At 35.2% G+C, this 16,152-nt stretch overlaps 2 protein-coding genes across 4 annotated transcripts in view; one reads left to right on the forward strand and one right to left on the reverse strand.

The window, feature by feature from the left end:
• The window catches only part of rxfp2b (relaxin family peptide receptor 2b), a 57,707-nt gene extending 44,059 nt beyond the window's left edge, over positions 1-13,648 (reverse strand). Inside the window, exon 1 of the mRNA XM_083547902.1 lies at positions 13,292-13,648. Coding sequence (XP_083404028.1) covers positions 13,292-13,385 — 94 coding nt within the window. The 5' untranslated portion in view covers positions 13,386-13,648. The remainder of the gene's footprint in view (positions 1-13,291) is intronic.
• The window catches only part of LOC310729677 (uncharacterized protein), a 298,178-nt gene that overhangs the window by 228,474 nt on the left and 53,552 nt on the right, over positions 1-16,152 (forward strand). The gene's annotated exons all lie outside the window — the stretch shown is intronic.

The raw sequence follows: 16,152 nt of genomic DNA on the forward strand, positions 1-16,152 counted from the left end.
TACAGAGAGTGCAAATCTCCATATCGGCAATCCAGTTTTAGAAGCAGAAGTTAATGAGCATTTAGATTTGTATGGCAGCTTTATGATCAGCTTTGCATTCATAATAGGTTTCCAGTTTGATCGTAAGCTCGGGTTAGTGCATCACATATGTTCCCCTAATGTCTGTGTGAGTTTTCGTCTGGGTTCTCATGACAATTCAACAATATTATCCTGGCACCCATGTTGTGTGGAATGAATTTATCCCTAATCTAAAAGTGACTTTAAATAAACGCTGAAGTCCTCCTTATTCACTACACACTTAAATTATTTTATTAAAAAAGCCCTGACCTTTCAGATCCTATTAAACTTCTGTATGAAGTGTCAAGTCAAGTCAAGTCAAGTCAAGTCAAGTTTATTTCTATAGCGCTTTTCACAACAGACATTTTTTCAAAGCAGCTTTACAGAAATCAACAGTCAAGGTGAACTGTGTGCATTTATCCCTGATGAGCATGACTGTGGCAAAAACTCCCTTAGATGTAATGAGGAAGAAACCTTGAGAGGAACCAGACTCAAAAGGGGAACCCATCCTCATTTGGGTGACATCAAGAGTTTGATCATAAATCTTTCAACAATACAGAACACTGGAGAGTGAGAACTAACATGAGCACTGGAGTATAAGATTATAAGTAAATGTTCTTTCAACAGTCTTTGGTATAAAACTAGGAGCTACTGAGCTCAACTTTTGTGATCATCACAGATCCAGCATCAGCTTCTCCATGCCAGAGCCTTTAAACACTTCAGTAAGTCCAAAGTCAAGTGTTCTTCATTCGCTGACCTGGTGACCTAACAATGAGGATATTGCTTTGTTTGTGTTTATGAAGCACTGCTACAAGATGATATGGATCAGGGTATTTACTAATTGCTGCAAACGTAACATTAAAGTGAAAAGGGCAATTGATATTCAATATTCTGGTTGTATTGTTTGGTCTGACTTTCCAAAAATGTCTTGTGAAGGAGCATGTGTGTGGGGGGCATTAAATTTGGCATAAAATATTTGCCTCACATTCAGTGACAGGCCCTGGAATCAATGCAAAGGAGGTCTTTTATTTCCCTCTTGCTAGATTTTTATTCAAGTTGTAAAAAATATTTAAATATAAATATATACATAGATTATAATACATTATAATCATTACAGCATGAAAAAAGACAAATCATTCAATGTGAAATTACATCAACAAGGAACAAGAAGGAAGCAATGTAAATGTCATATTTTCCAAACACTGGTTTAAGATTAAACATTTTTATCAGAACATTTTTAATTGCACATTTTCTTAAGGTTTTATAATCTAATAGGATTTTTCTCTGTCCAGGAGATTGAAAGAAATATCAAGTAGGACAAAAACAAAACTCGATCAAAAACACACAAATCATTTGATATCTTCCAGAGAAAATGGAAGATGCCACCTAAAAAAAATTGTCCTGTCATTTTATTTTGTTTTATATCATGAAATATATCCCAGAGATTTAAAAAGCATTATACTTGTTTTAATTATCATCATAAATCAGTATGAGGGCTAAAAGTCAGGAATTGGTCAAGATTTCCTGGAGATCTGATTAAAATAGATCTAATGGAAGCTCAAATCATATGTGTGTTCCACGTACACAGACCTGAATTTAGTCAACAAGTATTGTGGAATTTCTACTATTAATACTCTCTTTCCCTACAATTACACTGACACATGCTCAAGCCTGATTGGTCAGAAAGAACAGCAATTCTGACAGAAGTTAAGCCTTAAGACTAATCACAGGTGCGCATTTACGTGTTTATTCTGATACATAATGTTTTGCATAGTAATGGGGACTGTGGTACATAGACTGCATCTGATCAGATGATATCTTACAATAAACCAGTTATAAGGTCATTAAACTTGTTTCTGAATATCAAGCTTGATGATTTCCTATTCTATCGGGGTCATTTTTTTTTCTTTCTATAATTAATTCATGCTTAAAACAGGCAAAATTATGTCAATTGACTATTTCAAAAACACTATTTCAAGCTTGAAATTAATCCAAATGGCTTGTATTATCATAAAAAAGAAATACATTTGGCAATGCAAAATGTTTTCAATTGCCAAGATTGACAAATTTTAGAAAGATAAGAACAATATGCTGTTATGATGAGGCTTTTATTAGAGAGACGTTACTTTTAACATTTTGTAAAGCTGTCTCCAGTGTCAGGAACTTGCAACAGTGCATTATAGTTTTGAATCATGAAAACGTGTGTTTGGATGAATTTTTAGGTTTCTGGTTTCTTGCTAGCATGAATAACTGAGCTTTTTTTATTATAAACTTCAAAAGAGAGGCTGGTGAGGGAACAACTATTTACATTTTATGACGATTCGGCAAATGCCCTTATCTAGAGCGACTTACAATTATCAAATTTATAACTGAGCAGTTAAAAGGCCCCGGAGTGGCAGCTGGTATTTAAACTTATGAGTCTCCTATAAAACGTCATGACCATTGAGCTACCACTTCCCTGAAATGTATAGCTGCTAAAACTCAAATTTAAAAGATTTAACAATTTTTTCAGATGTTCCACAGTATGAAATCAAAGTTTCAGTGTTGCAGAATGATGTCCATACATTTAAAATTTGTAAAAACTGGCAACTTGCTGTGATATAATAGAAATAAAATACTTTAGGGTTGTAACATTAATGATGGGCTGCATCACACCAACCCATCACTAATTAATGTTCCTATGACAGCACACACTGTTATGCTTTATTTCTTATCTAACTGCCAGCAAAAGGAACTAGATATAGGTTTTACCCTATTATATTTTAAATGTCAGCATTTAATCCAAATTAGCTTTCTGTAATCATGTAAACACCTGATGTTCAATGCAGTCCAGGTGGCAAAATTGAATCTAAAGTAGTTCTGCATTAAGTTTTCTGGTCAGCAGCAAACATTTCTGGCAGAAGACCAGAAATTTTGAAACAAAGCAAATCTCCAGAAAAATGATCTATAATTGTTTCATCCCAGATTTATTAAGGTAAATGAATGTTTAAAAAAAACAACTTTAAAATTACATTTTTCTTTTGCTCACCTCCAATTATATTATTATATAATATTTTTTATTCATTGTAACTAACATTTAGTCATTTTTAGGATATTTAGCATACATTTTTAAAATGCAGTAAGAAATCTGTGATTTATTAATTCTCTTGAATTTTTATTTAGTTGACAAGCTTACAAAGTAAAGATTTACAATGATGCACTGATTAACTTCATTTTGCATTTGTTTATATTAACAAAATACAAGTAAATGCCTGCAACATTCCAAAAAAACATTAAAACAGATGCATGTTTACTGCTGTGATACAACACCCTTCCTTTTATACACTTTTTAATTATTTGGAAGCTGAGAATACAAATTGCTGCAGTTTTATAAGTGGAATTTTTGTTCATTATTGCGTGAGTTAGGACTTCAGCTGTTCAACAGTCCTTGTTCGCCATCGTCTGATTCGGCACACGTCTCCACTGCCTTTCGGTCCATTGGAGATGAGCTCAGGCTTAAAGAACACTTCTAACACGTTTCTGCTTAGAGTTGATGTGTGGCTTCCGCCTTCACAGCCTGCTTTTGCATTTTTGGATGCGCTAGCAGGCTGTATCCAGTGAAAAGGAATTCTGAAGTGCTCCCCAGCCCATGTTATGTTTTCAGTCTAACAGTAGCATTTCTCAGACAATGGCGTCTGAGTGCATGGATTTTCCATCTGAGTGCACTAAGAATTCTGCGGATTACCTGGACCTTTTTACTTTAGATGGTGAAAGACCTAAATTCTTTGCAATCGTGTGTGGAACAGTGTTATTAATAAACTGGCTGACTATTCTCTCAAAGTATGGCACAAAAAGGTGAGCCGTGACTCATGCTTGCCTGCAAAGACTGAGCTTTTGGTTGATGCTCATTTTATGCCCAAAGCTGACACTATCTCCTCGTACCAATTAACCTGATTAGTGTGGAATCATTAAAACCCAGCCATTAGGGTTTCATAATCCAGTGCACTCTTAGTGCTGGTCCCAAGCACGGGTGGCATTAATAAGGGCACTCAAATTTCATAATGGATTGACTGCCTCAGGTATTGTTGGCCCAACAGGGTACCAGTGAAAATTAAGCTACTTTTGTTCAAAGGAGGAGGAGAGGGGGAAGACGTCTACAAAAACAGCAGGGAAAGGGGAAGTTTACACTGTTCTATTATGGGGTGGATAGAAAGAGAAATGGTGTAAGAGTTAGAGTACAGTAAGAGTGTAGTTGAGGTGAGGAGAGTTTCTGGCAGCGATGGCATGGCCGAACGCCAATTTGTGAATAGAGGGTGAGGCCGGGGGGGGAAGAACGGTAAGAATTATACACCTGTTGGAGATTTGTCTAATCAGTGTTCTCTGTTTTAGTGAGCGGGGGAAACGTATAAGAGGAATGAGAGAAGGGCTCTTCAAGATAGAGACCCTGAGAAACATGTGTGTGTGTGAAAAGGGAAAAAATAAACAAAAGAGAGACCTAATTTGGTCCAAACTGGTCGCCGCCCTACTGGTCGTCCTTCCTCTGAACCATTTGCTCTCCTATTGGGTGATGAACGTGAAGCTGGTTGAAAAGGTGATGATAAATGTCATCAGTGCCCATGCTCCATGAGTGGGCTATGAGCTGGAGAAGAATAAAAACAATTTTGAAGTGAGTTGATGAAATGGTAGAGAGTGAACCTTAGAAAAAAAGATTGGTGGTTTAGACTTCATTGGGCATATTGGTGAAGGGAACATAGGTGGTAAGAAGGTGATGGGTAGGTATGGCTTTAAAAGAGAGGAATATGGAAGGGCAGATGGATGTAGATTTTGCTAAAAGGATGGAAATGGTAACGGTGAATATTTATTTTAAGAAAAAGGAGGCGCATAGGGTAACATATAAGAGTGGAGGAAGGTGCACACAGCTGGACTACATTCTATGCAGAAGATGCAACCTGAAAGAGATTGGTGGAGTTAGTGAAGAAGAAGAGGATAAAAGTGAGGACTGAATAAAGAATAAGATGGTGGAATCTGAAGAAGGAAGACTAAAGTGTGAGATTCAGGGAAGAGGTCAGACAGGGGCTCGGTGGTGGTGAAGAGGTGCTGGATGATTGGGCAACTACTGCAGAGGTGACCAGGGAGACAGCTAGAAAGGTACTTGGTGTGACATCTGGAAATAGAAAGAAAGACAAAGAGACGTGGTGGTGGAATGAGGAAGTGCAGGAGAGCATAAGGAGAAAGAGGTTGGAGAAACAGAATTGGGATCGACAGAGTGATGAGAAAAGTAGGCAGGAGTACAAGGAGATGAGGCAGCAGTTAAAGAGTGATGTGGCGAAAGCCAAGGAAAAGGCTTATGAGGAGCTGTATGAGAGGTTGGACACTACGGAGGGAGAAAAGGATTTGTAGCGATTGGCCAGGCAGAGAGACCGAGCAGGGAAGGATGTGCTGCAAGTTAGAGCAATAAAGGATGGAGATGGAAATGTGTTGACTAGTGAGAGTGTGTTGAGAAGAAGTATTTTGAGCCGCTGATGAATGAGGAAAATGAGAGAGAGAGAAGGTTGGATGATGTGGAGATGGTGAAGCAGAAAGTGGATAGGATTAGTAAGGAGGAAGTGAGAGCAGAAATAAAGCGTACAACATGGTGCCTGAGAGAGAGGCACACTTCACTGCTGTCACACTGTCCTCATACATGTCCTGCATCACCCTTTACGACATGTATGACGACAGTGTGACAGCAGTGAAGTGTGCAGCAGGAACGAAAAACTGGTTTAAGGTGGAGGTGGGATTACATCAAGGATCGGCTCTGAGCCCTTTCCTGTTTGCATTGGTGATGGAAAGGTTGAGGGACGAGGTCAGACAGGAGTCTCCATGGACTATGATGTTTGTGGATGATATTGTGATTTGTGGTGAGAGTAGTGAGCAGGTTGAGAAGAGCCTGGAGAGGTGGAGGTACACGATGGAAGAAGGGGAATGAAAGTCAGTAGGGGTAAGACAGAGTACATGTGTGTGAATAAAAGGGAGGGCAGTGGAGTGGTGCGGTTGCAGGGAGATGAGGTGGTGAAGTCAAAAGAAGAAGTGCGGAATCATTCAAAATGATGATATTAGATTATTCTTTAACTTTTGTCTTATGTTGCCTTTTCCCAATTTTTTGAAAATGTTGCACAGATCAAATTTAAAATTTGTTTAATGGAAGCGGTGTTCATTGTAAACCTAAATAGTAATGTATTGGCTTCTGAATGTGGAATTAGTGTTTTAATTTTGCCTTCAGTTGTAGTTAAGACTGTTTAATTATTATCTTAAAGTATTTTGATACTGATAACAGAATTAAAATGAACTTATTTATTCTATTAATATTAGCCACAAGCGGATGAACTCCCTCTGATAAATTTTCCATTCATGATTAATTCTTTATGGTGTAAGGATAGAATTCCCATCAGCCCCAAAAATTCACATGTCTCAATCACCACAACCCTGATGAGCACCATTAAATAGGTACCTACGCTTTATATTTGTTTTCCTCATGTTTCATTGATGTCATGTCTGTTTGTTGCCATGCCAGCTCTAGTCTGCATGCTTTTGCCATTTCTGGTTCTTGTTTTCACCTTTTTTGAGTTGTTTTTATGTACTGTTTACAATAATCATCTGCACCTGCATTCGTTTTGGTCTCCATTACATCACATTTGGGAGTTATCCCTCACAATTTTAACTTTTGGCTTTGTACTTTGTCAGTTAAACTGCTTTGAGACCATCTGCATGATACATTTAAAAAAAAATATATATATATATAAAATATTTCTTTTATCGAAGTGCTAATTCTTAATCTTCACATCCAAAAGGACTAAAAATATATTGCTGAAGTAAATCACAGTTTAGCTTAAGAGTCATAAACCATGTCTGAAGTTTGAGATTGAAGCCAATTGCAACTTTCTCCCCATTCCTCTTAATAAGTCACACATTATGTCTTTTCTTTTAAATTTTGAGACCGGAGACTGCCGTTTAGCTTCATGTCTTTCAAAATATGAGCTGTCTAGAGTGTCCCTGAGGGACAGATTTTGAAACACAGCCTGACCTGGATGACTTTATTGGTTTAGTCAAAAGATAACAAACAAATGTGATGTGACAGCGATGAAAAACTTTTCTGAGAATAAAGAACAACTTCTTCTTTTTCAGAATTGCATAATAATGAATAATTAAATATATATAATGAATAATTAAATATGTATAAATAATAAAATAGTAATAAAATAATAATAATAAAAAATACATATATATTTAAGTGTACCAGCACCCTGCAATAATTGGTTCTGATTGGTCTTAAGTTTAAATCCCTTAGGGTACTATCAAACTCTAGTTTCTTTTCAAGATAAGGTAAAAAAAGGCATTTAATTCCAAAAAAGTTGCGAAAATGTAAAATGTAAATTAAAATGTTTTTAATGTTTTGCATACATTTGCATAAACCCATATTGTATTCACAGCAGAACATAGAAAACATTAAATGCTTATAGAATAAAAATAAGGTAATTAAATTTTTAATTTTATGGCCAATGAAATTCAATGTTACTAAAAAAACAGCTGGAGGAGCATTTTGCAAGTAATTATGTTTATGGCAGCAAGCCAGTAACATTATTGGGTATAAAATGTTTGTTTTTGTCTCCTAGAAGTAAAGAGGGGCAGGGATTCACCAATCTACAAATTGTAAAAACTTTTTAGATTTGAAAATGTAAAACATTTTGAATATCTCATCATTGAATTACTCCACATAATATCATCAAATCTGGAAAAATCTCTGCACACAAGCTAAAATAGCGAAAATCAATTTTGGGTGCCCATGATCTTCAGGCAGCACTGTATTAAAGACAAGCATGATTTTGTAATGTAAATTACTGCATGGGTTCATTGCCACCCCAGAAATCATTATCTGTGAACACAAATGCAGGTTAAGGCTCTATCATGATCCAGAAACACTGCTGTCATCTCTGGGCTAAAGTTAATTTAAAATAGACTGAGGCAAAGTGGAAAACTGTGGTTAGATGCATTAAAATGTAAAATTATTTTTGGAAACCATGGACACAGCATCCTCCAGGCTAAAGAGGAATCAGCGCTTATCATTAGCGCTTAGTCTAAAAGGCTGCAACTCTGATGGTATTGGGTTCATTAGTGCATATGGAATATGCTGCTTGCATATCTGGAAAGGCTTCGCCAATGCTGAACAGTATATAAACAATGTCTTTTCAGAGAAGGGCTTGCATCTCTTAGCAAGACGATGTTAAACCACATAATGCATCTATCACACCATTATGTCTGGGAATCTGGGTTTTGAACTAGCCTGCCAACCCTTTCACCAATTGAAAACATTTGGCTCATCATGAAATGCAAAATATGACAAAGAAGACCCAGGACTGTAGAGCAGCTAGAATCCTTAAAAAATTAAATTGAATAGAAAATTCCTCAGGTTGAATATTTTATATGTTTTCTGAAAATTTATATTCATTTAAAATGAATAAAATTAAGAACTTTTTCATGCACTTAAAACATACTTTATTCACAAAGATGATGTCAGGTCATTTTTCTTTTTTTTGTACCAGTTATAATGTAGCAAATTAACGAAATATTTTTAAAATGACGATTAAAACTCGTTCACATTTTGTACATATTACCCTGGAAGTGCATATTCCTTACAGGCCAAAAGAAAAATCATGGTCTCTATCTAGAAGCTTATAAAATATTCATGCTACTCAGTATTATGCAGATTATGCCCACAATCTAAATAGCACCTGGGTGAGATTTTACAGCCGAAGCTCACAGCAGAAGCAGGACTCTGGTGTCCAAGATAATCCAAAGTTTGTGAGTCAATTTTGTCCAACGGAGGAAAAAATCTATTTTTTTTTATTTATAAATTGTACATAATCAAATCAATTTCTGCACAATATATATATATACTAAACCAGCACAATAAAACCAATGAACGAGCACCACGTATGGGACTGGTTGTTTTTGATGTATAATGGGCTTCATGTTCATCGAATCAAAGTAGCGATTCTGATTAAACATAACAGCTGTAATGAGATTTTTTTTGTAGCTCTTTTTTTAACTACAAAGCCTGACTATGATTTCCTCCAGCGCGACTTATAAACCCAGGCCTCATTAGACAGGGAATGCCTGCAGTTGTTATTTACATATTAAACAGTGGCGTGTTCGTGCATCACTTTGTATAAGAACTCTTACTCTTATTCTTTAGAAGAGCATCATTAAATATGTAGATATAAAGAACCCATATCCTGTCTTTCTAACTTTTAATTTTTTACATTATCTTTCTATTTATATATACATAAAATTAATTGTTTTGTTATATTTTAAAAAAATATATATTTTGCCAAGAACCATTTTGTATTCATCATTTCAACAAAATAGCCTTCATGAATAGCATTTCTACAATACTGCACTTTTTGACCACATACCACACGGTTCTAGAAGAGAACAATTTACAATGACACTGTTACCCAGATGAGGGGGGAGGGGAACGTTGTTTTTTTTTTTTTTTTTCCTTTATTATATTATATATCTAAGGAAGTTTTACACCTCTCGCTTGATGATTTGGGATAAACTGATTCGACTAAAATATATATCCTGAATCTATTTTATAAAGCTACTTTGCGTTAATTATTTAAATTATAAAAAAAAAAAATAATAATAATTATTCAAATTATTTAAATTATAAAAAAACAGACAAAAAAAAAACATCAACTCAATTATTGAATTGAATTCTCTCTATTTTTTTTCCGTTTTTGTTTTTTTTTGACGGTTGGAGGCGTCACGAGTCTGGTAAACATTAAAATGGTGTTAGTGACCAAAGCAGATTGTGAATGCCTGATCTAGGTTCCTAATCTAGGATGGTTGTTAAGTATCAGATTATGGCTGTAAATAAAGTTGACTGAAAATGACATGAGCCAAAGTGTAACCATAACTGACACTGAGTTTGCATTAATATTATATATATATATATATATATATATATATATATATATATATATATATATATATATATATATATATATATATATATATATATATATATATATATATATATATATTTATATATATTCCTATTACAATTCTTCTCAGCTGTGAACCAGAATACCTTATTTCCATGCCCCACAACTGCTGAAAGTCCCAACTTTAGGACTATGACTCACTCATGTACAGTACTTTGCAGGTTTGCTTTGGTTTATACTTGATAGTTATCTCCTACTCTACCTTTATGTACGTGATAACGAGGTCAGTTCATGAGCAAAGACAAACGCTCAGGAAGTAAAAATAAGGTCCATAAACCAGTCATAGTTTATTTACATCCATCCTCTAAATAATTGAGTAAACCTGTCTTTGGTGTGAGTCAAATTCTATGTTCACTCACGCAATTTAAGCTTGTTCTGCAGGCTTTTAAAGACAAATCCCACCTTTTTCATTTCAACTGTTTAATCAGGTTATTTTGATCACCAATCAGCTATGTGATGGTAAGTTTAGTAGAACTTCTTTCAAACCAGCCACAATGTCTGTCTTAACAGTTTACTGGACACCTAGACACCTCGAGAACCTTTCAAAGATCCATGCATAACCCTAAAGTGGTTCTTTTTTTTTTTACATTAAAAAAGATTGTTCATTCACACGTATTCTTCATTTCTTCTTTTTTATTTCTACACTGCTTGAACTATGGGCCTTCAGAAGAACTCTTGATGCCTTTTCCTTATCATCTCTAACTTCCAACAAGGACCATCAGCTTTTTTATTATGACATTGTCACAAAATGATAGAATGCAAACAATCTGTTCGAACAGAATGTCCTTATTCGGTGTGGTTTTCTGCTGGCCAAGAAACCTTGCCTATTACCCATGATGCGCTAGAAAAAGATCATCATTCTATTTAATAGCTATGAATGTGCAAATTTACGACTCTTCTCTTGCAATTCCTCACTTGTACACCATCAACAGATATTGCCGCTCATCAACTTTCATTGACGACATTTGGAAAAGCTTTAAATAATTGACCCTGCACTGGCAGACCAAGATCTGTCTCGTCACACGTTAAAAGAAAAACGCATGTTTAAAGGACCAGCCATTTTCCTTCTCCATTTCTTTTCTTTTCTAATTTTAATCGAATTCTATTTATATAGCATTTCAACAACAGATATTACACAACGAAAAGTCTGAATCAACAAGCCAAAGGCAAGAAAAAAAACCTGTCAATATTGCGAAGAATTAAACTTTCAGACACACCAGAGAGATACGGAATAAAAGTCTTCGGATGTGTTTCATTCAAAACATTACATAGAAAAACATGTTGACCACGAGCACTCATTACTGCACGGGAAAATCCAGTACCTTAAGGTATTTTGTTTCAGCTCAAATGAAGTACATTAGGCTCCAGCCAGATGTGAATTATCTGTGATCGTGTGCTGAACACAATAGATCGTGTGTTCATACGTTTGGGTCAAAAAACACAATCAGACACACACTCACACAGCATTTTATCTGCAGGAGTTATAATGTGCACCTTTACCTTAAATGGCCCTGAAAATGTTAAGATTTGAATTCAGATTTAACAAACTCACAGACAATTTCCCCTTAGCCATTACCCTACACTTTTTAAAAACCTTGATGTATGATGGTAATGAAAGTGTGGGGCGGATAAGCATTTATTCATTTTTTTTTTTACAGTTTTGTATCTGCCATTGATTTTATATTCCCCAAAAACATTTCCTATTGCACTAAATGTCAATTAACAAGCCAGTTTGTAAACAACCAGACCTCAGGGTGCATTCATTTAACTACAGCTGGAGATCAATTTTTCCTTTTAAATCAATTCTCAACTCCCACCAAAGCAACAGGAAAATCAAAGCTAAACTGTAGTGGCAACAAATCAATCATTATTTTGAGAAACATAATGTTTCACCCTACTGAATGAATGTCGGGGAGTAAACATGAGCTCTGTACCCCAGTCAGAGTTTATTCCATCCATCTTTTGAATGGAATTTATCTGCGTTTTTTGGCATTTTAAGACTATTGAAATATGGAAATCACCTGTACTTTTTTTTTTTTGACATCCTCTAAATAATTGTGATTTAAACTAGAGTAAGGCTATAAAGAGTATTATAGCTTTGGTGTGGAAATATGATGTTCATCTTTCTCGAGCTTTTTCCATACCTTGCTTATCACAGCATTTGTCAACTCATTCTACACCACGTGGAGTTTTATGTTCTCTACCATCTTATCAATAATATATAAATAAATCAATGCAACTGCCATTTAATACTCCACAGAGTACATGCAGCCTGAACTGCATTAGCACAGTCTGGCAGAAGAGTCAAGCTGGGTTTCTGGCATAACCGTCACACTAATGCTATTGCTTCTGCTTCATTTCTTTTTGATTGTAAACACTGAACTTTGAAAGGTCCAACATTAACACGAGCAAGCACGCATTCACACACACACAACCCACACACACACACACACACACACACACACACACATAGAACCAGTTGTACTTGAATGCTCAAACCAAGATAATATTATAATAAAAACAACAATAATAACAACAATAATAAAAAAAGTATTATTATTATTATTATTATTATTATTATTATTATTATTATTATTATTATTTAATATCATAATCAATTAATTTTTTTATCCTTTAAAAAATGTATCCTACTATTTTTATTGACAGCAAACATACAGAGCAAATGTGATTTTCTTTTGGGGGAGTTGAGCTTCATTAAAGTAAATAAAAACAAATCTATTGCATTATTATTATTATTATTATTATCATTATTATTATCATTATTATTGTTATTATTATTATTTTTATTATTATTTTTATTATTATTATCAACAACCTATATAAAAATAAAAATAGTTTATAAAAAAATTATGATTATCAGTATGGTGTTTAATGGAATTGATTTAATTTTCTGCTTTTTTCTTATTATTACTTCATATAGGGATCAATAAGTATCTATCTATCTATCTATCTATCTATCTATCTATCTATCTATCTATCTATCTATCTATCTATCTATCTATCTATCATCATTATTAATATAATAATAATAATAATAATAATAATAATAATAATAATAATAATAATAATAATAATAATAATGTCCAGAATTATAACATAATACATATATAATCTATGTAACATTAAAATTTTGTAATTATAGTATATGTAAGGCTTATTACTGACCCCCACACAGAGCAGGGTCTTACCTCTGATAGTGGACATGAACACCAGGAGAGATGGCATCAATGAAATAATATCCAAGCAGAAAGAATATCCGGCGCGGTGGGTGACTGAGATCATGATGTCTGTGTGCGCAAAAATTAAATCCCCACTCAAACCTCAGCTTCACACACACCTCCTGCGCGCCTCAGCAAAGCGCCAAAGTGTTCTCCAACCCCCAGGAGCTCCATGCCATGAGCTGAGAGCAGCATGTCCGAGAGGAAAGTGCACGACACCACGGACACGAAAGTCACTCATTCACTGACTGACTCAACACTCCGCTCGGGATCCACACACTCACACACACACACACGCGCACACGCACGCACACACATGCACGCACACGCGCGGACGCACCGACACACACACTCTCTCTCTCTCTCTCTCTCTCTCTCTCTCTCTCTCTCTCTCTCTCTCTCACACACACACACACACACACACACACACACACACACACACACACCAGAGACGTCTTTATTCTTAGCTTTACGGTAATAACTATGTCAAAAGCAAAGATATGAAAGCAGACATAAGGCAATGTATCAAAACGCACCCACTCCATCAACTTATGTATCTACAGTATCTAAGGTGAGTACACTTCTCACATTTCAGCAACCTTTTATTATCTTTTCAAGATACAATACTATAGAAATCAAACTTGGATATATTTTAGAGTAGTCAATGTGCAGCTTGTATACAGTTCAGATTTACTGTCCCCTAAAAAATAACTCAACATACAGCCATCAAATTAGCTGGCAACAAAAGTAAGTACATCATAAGTGGTGGGAACATCATGGTCAGGGGCTGAGGAGTGCGGTTCATCGAGGGAAACATGGATTTCATCATATATTGTGACATTCTGAAGCAGATCATGATGCCCTCTCTTCATAAACTGGGCTGAAAGGCAGTTTTTCAACATCCCCTAAACACATCGCCACGATGACAACTGCCTTGCTGAAGGTGATGGAGTGGCCAAGTATGTCTCCAGACCTGAACCCTATTGAGCACCGGTGCAACAATCCCAGCAACAACCTGTGCAGCTCTGGTGAATCTCAATCACACATTTCTCCTTTCGTTTGCCATGCAACTCTATTTACACCAATAACAGCATCTTAAGCCTTTATTTTGTATCAATATATAAAATGTTCTTAAACTAGTATGTGACTAGATGTTTGACTCTGATTGGTTAGAAGGTGTGCATTGTTTTTGTATAGCCCACATGCATTGGGATCAATAGCTCTGGCTGTAACATGTAACATGTAAATTTTTATTCATCATACACAGGTAGAAGGTAGCCTAGAGCAGAAGCTCCAACAGCCATGGTGTATACAGATACAGTGATGGTGTGATGTGATGGTGCAGAATAGTGTTTTGTGCATTAAACTTTGCTGTTATACCAGCAGACATGAGGTGAACGTGACTGTGGGGCAGGCATTATTAAAGTGTTGAATCTGATTGGTTCGTCAGAGTGCATTTTTTTCCATGGCTTTGTTAGTACTTCTGGGTGTAGCATGACCAAACAGGTTTCTATTGCATTGAAAACATTATTTTGTACATTATAAGAGCCAACTTGGCATATCATTGTGGTATAAGTGTAAACATCCATTAGTTTTATACGGAAAATTACACTTAAGCTACCAACACCGGCTTCAGAGTGTTATTTAAAGAATACCAATCTGTGTTATTCCTACAAAATCATCTTTCGGTCCAGAATTATAGACAGTTAATTTGAGTGTGTGCACTTGTGATCGTTTGCCCCATCTATTAACAAGCTGTCATGCTGGATTTATTCCAAGATTTTGTCATGAACTGGTTATAACTGAAGTGAAGTGAAGTGAAAACCGAGACTACTTCATAGACTGTGCAATAACAAAAATAAAAGAAACAAATAAAGGGAGAAGAAATATGTAGAAAAGAAGGCTATGGTATGCATTGTGCAAAGTAAAGAGAGACTGTGTGCAGAAAGCTGAAATTGAACACTATATAAGGCATATGCACACAAATAGAAATAGAAATAGAGTTTAATGAGAAAAACAGCGTCTGGAAATGTGTGATATTCTGCAGATTGGTGACATCAAGTCCACTGAGAAAACACATTCACAGATTTAAAGAAAATATATTACATACCATGTATTTTAAAATCAATTTACAATAACATTTAAAGCTGTGATCAATTATAGTAGCAGGACTTAAAAAGCTCACATAATTATTTTTTTTGCAGTTTAATGTGAACACTTATTTCTTATTATGTTCGATTATAATGCCACATTTTTCTTACATGAATAGTGGGAATTATTTATACCTACCATATATAGATTTATTTTTTCCCAAGTGTACCTCAGAGTCTCTTTGTGCTCATGGAATTAGGATAAATGACCTTAAAACACAAAAGTACACATAACAACTATTTAATATATTGAGTTAGTGTTACTTTTTTGCAAACTTTACACAGACATCTGTCTTGCTGTGCGCTTGAAAATAAAAAAAACTCAAACATATTAAACATCAGCAGGTGCTGCATTGCTCCTTTGGGGTGAATAAATTATCAATGTATAAGATAAAGGAGACAAAGCCAGCTCCCAACATAAATTTAAGATACTGATATTGGGGACAATGTTCAAGGGTACAAGGAAGCTGCTGCTATCCATAAAAGGTAAAATAATACTGCATAGTATGTCATTATTTTCCATTTTCAATTCACAATAATGGTTTTTTTTTTTTTTTTGGAAGAGTATGTTTCAAGTATTCATCGGAAAGGCATCTTCCTGCTGTCTAAAATACTAAAAAATAAAATAAAATAAACCCGAACCACTGCTCGACCCAGATGAGATGAAGAAAAATTATTTCA

The sequence above is a fragment of the Silurus aristotelis genome (genome assembly GCF_946808225.1).
Source record: "Silurus aristotelis genome assembly, chromosome: 8".
NCBI lineage: Eukaryota > Metazoa > Chordata > Actinopteri > Siluriformes > Siluridae > Silurus > Silurus aristotelis.